The 5385-nt window shown below is 31.1% G+C and overlaps 1 protein-coding gene across 1 annotated transcript; it reads right to left on the bottom strand.

Moving 5' to 3' along the window:
- Window positions 1–437: 437 nt before the first annotated feature.
- Window positions 438–1845, bottom strand: LOC111881712 (tetraspanin-8). The gene is made up of 2 exons (XM_023878100.3): window positions 1142–1845; window positions 438–986 (listed from the first exon to the last, which is right to left on the bottom strand). Exons 1-2 carry the CDS (start codon window positions 1649–1651, stop codon window positions 687–689), a joined length of 810 nt encoding a protein of 269 aa, XP_023733868.1. The 5' UTR covers window positions 1652–1845; the 3' UTR covers window positions 438–686.
- Between the last annotated feature and the right edge of the window lie 3540 nt (window positions 1846–5385).

The following is a 5385-nucleotide window of genomic DNA, read 5'->3' as shown; positions in this document are numbered from 1 at the left end:
GCTTTAAAAATAAAATATAAAACTTTATTAAAAATTTTCCAAAAATATAAGGACTTTAGAGATTTTTTCCTTCAATTCAAACCTAATTTTACTTGTTTATTTTATATTTGTATTTTAACTTTGAGTGTAGACTAAAGGCCAAAGAAAATATCATAACTAGAAGACCATTTTTGCAATTTTCTAAAAGAAAACTAATAATAGTAATAAATAAGTGTTGACTCTTTCTCTTTACACCTGTAACTCACATGCTAAGTTCATCCATAATCAATGATATAGTCATTACTCAAAAAAAGCACTAAACCAGACACACACCAACCATGTGGCCAACGGATAAATATGAGACGATTTAATTACGTATTAAACAAACATTCTAATTATCTAATTCACACGAATAAAAACCAAAAACCAATTTCAAATTCAAAATCAACACCAAAGCGTAAACCAAATTATTCAAAATAAATCTCAATAAACGTTTTCATACGAATAATATTTACACCTAAAAGCGGTGGTCGTATCTCAAACCCAAATGTAACAATCGGTCAATCGCAGAGCAACAGTCAACGCCCATCGCCATTGATCTAACCATTCTATAGCTTCAAGAAACAATATAGACAAATAGGTAAAAACGATTATACTAAAGTATATAGAGAAAGACACAACCCAGTAATCTCCACCCAAAAATCACTCTAAGGGTAGCGCTTCCATGAATTATCTTCACGGTTGTTCCTGAATGCACAGCAACCAATCGAGTAAACGATAATGAGGAATACGAGGAAGATGACGTTGAGTACAGCAACCTTCTTCCAATCGCTCTTTATGTTGTCGAGTAATCCAGCCTTGCATGATTGGCAGTTGAAACAGAGGTTGTTTGGATCGTTGTCCCAAGCATTACAGTCAGGGTTGCCGGAGGTCGTCGGAGTTTTGGTCCAGTTGGTCGGAGTTACGTATGTGAAACCGCAGTCGTTCGAGGGCTTGCAGCATCCAGACTACAGCACAGATCAAACAATTAAAATCAATTAAAAAACGATTCTACAGCTCCAATAATTATCAATTCCACAAAATCATGTTACTGTAAACCAATCTCAGATCTAAAAGGTGAAGAAATTATGAAAGGATATGATGGGATTTTATTGATTGATACCTGAATAGAAGAGAGATGTCTGGTGTAGAAAACGTCAACTGGAGTATTGTCAGATCCGTCATCAATCAAGCTCTTGCAAACCATGCTATCTTCTAAACAACTCTTGATCTTATTCCAGTTTTTGTCACTGTTAACCCGCTTCTGTAACCAACTCGAATAATCTCCTAAACGGTACTCCTTGTATCCTCTACCGGATACCGTGTTTCCGGCGCCCTTGTTGGTGACGACGAACGCGAAGATCGTGAAGCAGAAAAGTAGAACGATGAGTAGAAACATGACGAGTAGGTAAACCCATAAGAGCCAGGACACGCGACAACACGCGCCGATGAGTCCGGCGAGTGAGACGATCATGAGGAAGACGCCGAGTGCGATGACTGGTCTATCGAGGAATCGTTCGCATTCGGAGGTTCCTTGACGTGAAAGCCAAATACCGCCGGCCAAGATGGGGATTGAGAGGAGGAATGTTACGAAATTGAGGATGCCAACTAAGTTGTTGCTTATACGCACCATGGTTGCTTGATTTTTCTATTGATCTTTTGAAAAGTGTATAGACTTTTTGGGGATTTTGGTTTGATGAACTGATGAAAAGATGAAGAAAAGGTGAAAATTTCGAAAGCGAAAAGGGGGATTCTTATGAGAATATTTTAGAGATGGAATATCGAGGATAGAAAGGAACGCAACGGCGTTTGCTGATAAAAAAAGGCTAGCTGGGCTGGGTTTTTGTACTCTCGGTGTAAGGGATAATTTTACAAACGCAACCCCTGGGTATCACAATTATGCAAAATAATCCCTTATATTTAGGGTTTTTACGGGTTCAAATATAATCTAATGTTTTGGATAAATTCAATGAAATTTATACATAATAAGTTGGATACCGACCAATTTAATTTATTATTCAAGTCAATCAAATCAATTTTGATTTAATAAAACATTATATAAGATCAATTTTATATGTTGAATATTTACAACTATTTATCGTTGATATATCAGATTTTGATTGATTTGTTATAATGATAATATATTTAGTTTCTTAAAAAGATAGTGACCTGATCTTATTAATCGTGTCGTTAAATTTTATTAAGGTCGTATTTCATTCTTTCCGTATATGATTTAAATGCAAAGAACCTTTTGTAACCTAAGCTCACATATAATATGTTGTGTTTATACATGAGTGGAAGCATGTACCAACGAATATGATTCATTATGATGATGTGTTGAGGATGAATTTACCTAGCCGTTGATTAAAGAAAAGGATAGCAACAAGATTTTTATATATCGGTAATATCCTACTTATTTTGAATGGAAAATTTTATATGATAGCAATAAGGACATATTTGTTGTGTAGATTAGAATGTTGGCAAACTGATATGGAGCATGAGAAGAAGATGGGTGTCACAAAATTAATGATGTTACTATAGTCTTATAGTAGAACACTCTTAGACATGATATTGAACATGACGATTATAAACACTTTTTAAGTATTTTGGATTTGGTGTCTTAAAGATAAGAAACACTTTTTTTTGAAGGTTTCCGATTGCTATTGACGGTTGGAATTAGGTATTTTAAGTATTTTGGATTTTTTACCCCTCCTAACTTTATATAAATAGATTGTGTATTATTATACATGTCATGGTTTGATCACACTCAACAAAATACTCTACTATTTTTCATGTTTTCAGTATCTCATATATTGAATATATGGTGAGTGTCATACTTAAAGCATGATGCAAAAATTATGGTAACTATTTAGTCCCTGGACTCAAATACGACTTTGAGACGCCATGCCATTTATATATATCCAACAAGAGTCCAAGATAACAATAATTAAATGATAAGATGTTTAAGAATAGTTTGTGTTTGGCGTTTTTTTTATGTTTATAATCATACTAGTTTATAACCTGTGGGAACCATGGTTATAAAATTAATTAAACTTTAATAGTTAAAATTTAAAATTATTAATAACTTATTTTAAATAAATTATTAAATAAGAGGTTTTTTTCAGTTATATAAAATTATAATCATTGATTTAAATAAATATGTAAAATTATATTACTTTATAATTTGTATTAATTTTATTTTAATTTTTATTCTAATTTTGTTAATTTAATATAATTAGAATGAGAAATTTAAAATGGATAATCAATATGTTGACAAATGATATGCATTAATTATAAGACTTAATAAGGTGAAACATAACAAAAAAAATAAAAATAAAATTTGCATTAATTATGAGGCTTAATATGGTGACACATGTCAAAAGAAGATTAAAAACTACTCTTTTATTAGAATAGAGAGACTCGATGTTAACCTAACCGCTTTACAAATTCTGTTCAACAAAGTCATCAATTGAAATATGAAAAGGCAAGTAAAGTTGCTCTTAATGTGATGTATTTGAAACTGAAACCAAATTTTGAATTGCATGATGTTTAAGGGCACTTTTACTCACCATTTGGTATTTTTGTTGTTAACATTGATTTGTTAAGACAACTATCAATTGATAAAGTTTGTTCAACAAGGCATCAAACCTAATACAAAAGAATAAGAAAAACTACCATCTAACATGGTGCATATATATTGTAGAAAATTTTCTAATGCATCGTGTTTAAGGATAGTTCTAATCACTCTTTTTGCATTTTGGTTGGAAGCATTAGTAATTTAAATTTGTAAAACGCTTCATTTGATTTCATAAAATAGTTTTTATTATTTATTGTTTTTATTTTCTTGTATTTATAATCAAATATAATATATTTTTTCTTGGAATGAGTATCCATTTGTTTCATTTTTCGTTGAAATTTGTTTGATTGAATATTTTTGGTCTAATTAATCATAGGGGAAATATATTTATTATTATAGCTATCCTAAACTTATCACAACTTCTTTTGTAGAAAACAAAATATTAGTTGGATGATGAAAATGGATCTACATAAGGATGTGTTTTATCATAATGAAAATTAAGAGGGTGGATTTAGTTATATGGGTAAAAGTTAGGGGTTTGTTTAATGATATATTGATGAATAGAAGAAGATCTTTTTGTGCAGACGGTTGTAGATAGAGATAGATGGATGGGTTACGTCACGCGCTTACGCGTAGAGTGAATGCGGGTATCTGCTTGGAAGCTTCGCGTTTCAAACTCCACATGTATAAGTCGTAGGTATTTCGAAAACGCCATTTTTCTCAACCCCAAAGACCTTTTCTTTTTTGCTTTGTAGACCATGTTTATATTATCTTATATTCAACAAATAAAAAATTAAATAAATGTAGTTAAATCGATGACAATATAAAATAATAAAATATTACAAATTTGTAGTGGTAAGCTGTTGAAAGATTATAATCTACGAATTAATGAAATAAAAAAACCGTGCTCTTTTGCAAAAGTTAGTTATAATCGATATAGGATGTGAGAATATAGAATAATCTAAAATGATAAAAAGATTAGAAGTTTGTTATGGTTTATTGTTTAAAGATTATAATGAAAGAATAAATAAAATAATCTAGATATGATAATACATAATAGTAAAAAATAAAAAAGTATTAATTTAAAATGTTAAAATTAAAATACTAAGATCTTTCGTGTGTGAATTGTGTTATACCATTTTAAAGTAATGAATTTCTGTTTTTCCTTTTTAATATATTTTGGCAAACGTAACCCTTTTATTTTTAAGTTTTTAACTAGGAACTATTGTTTCATAGAATTAGGGATGAGATTTAGAACCGGAACCGGAACCATTAGAACTGGAATATGTAGAACTAGATCCGGTTCCGGGTTTAAAAATTGGCTTTATCCGGGTTCCGGGTAATCGGGTTTGTGTCCATCGGGTCCGGGTAAACCGGGTATAAAAACCGGAACCAGTTTTTGGAACCGGAACCACTTTTAGGGCCGGAACCGGTTTTTGTGAACGTTTAAAAGATGCATATCTTATTCGTTTCAACTCCAAGACATACAGTTTTTTCAAACATGTAGTTTAGAGTTTGTACATGACTTTAGACTATAAATTTGTCATTTTTAGTTTTATATTCATTGATTTACAGTCCTCCAAAGTCGAGATATCAAAGCTGGAAGTTTTTAGTTTTTCAGTTTTTTTTGTATTCGGTGAAAGTTTTAAAACATGCATATCTAATTCGTTTGAAGTTGGATTGGCATGTGGTTTTTTCCAACTTCTAGTTTACAGTTTTACATGTGTTTAGACTATAATTTTGTCATTTTTGGTTTAACATTCATTGATTTACAGTCCACCGAAGTCGGG

This window comes from Lactuca sativa, chromosome 8, assembly GCF_002870075.4.
Source record: "Lactuca sativa cultivar Salinas chromosome 8, Lsat_Salinas_v11, whole genome shotgun sequence".
In the NCBI taxonomy this organism is placed as follows: domain Eukaryota; kingdom Viridiplantae; phylum Streptophyta; class Magnoliopsida; order Asterales; family Asteraceae; genus Lactuca; species Lactuca sativa.
This window is presented reverse-complemented; position numbering and strand designations above follow the sequence as displayed.

Excerpts from the sequence above, each read along its gene's own strand:
- LOC111881712 (XM_023878100.3), bottom strand. The coding sequence starts at position 1,651 with ATGGTGCGTATAAGCAACAACTTAGTTGGCATCCTCAATTTCGTAACA. Across the intron at positions 987-1,141 it reads GACATCTCTCTTCTATTCAG|TCTGGATGCTGCAAGCCCTC; the intron begins GTATCAATCAAT and ends TCTGTGCTGTAG.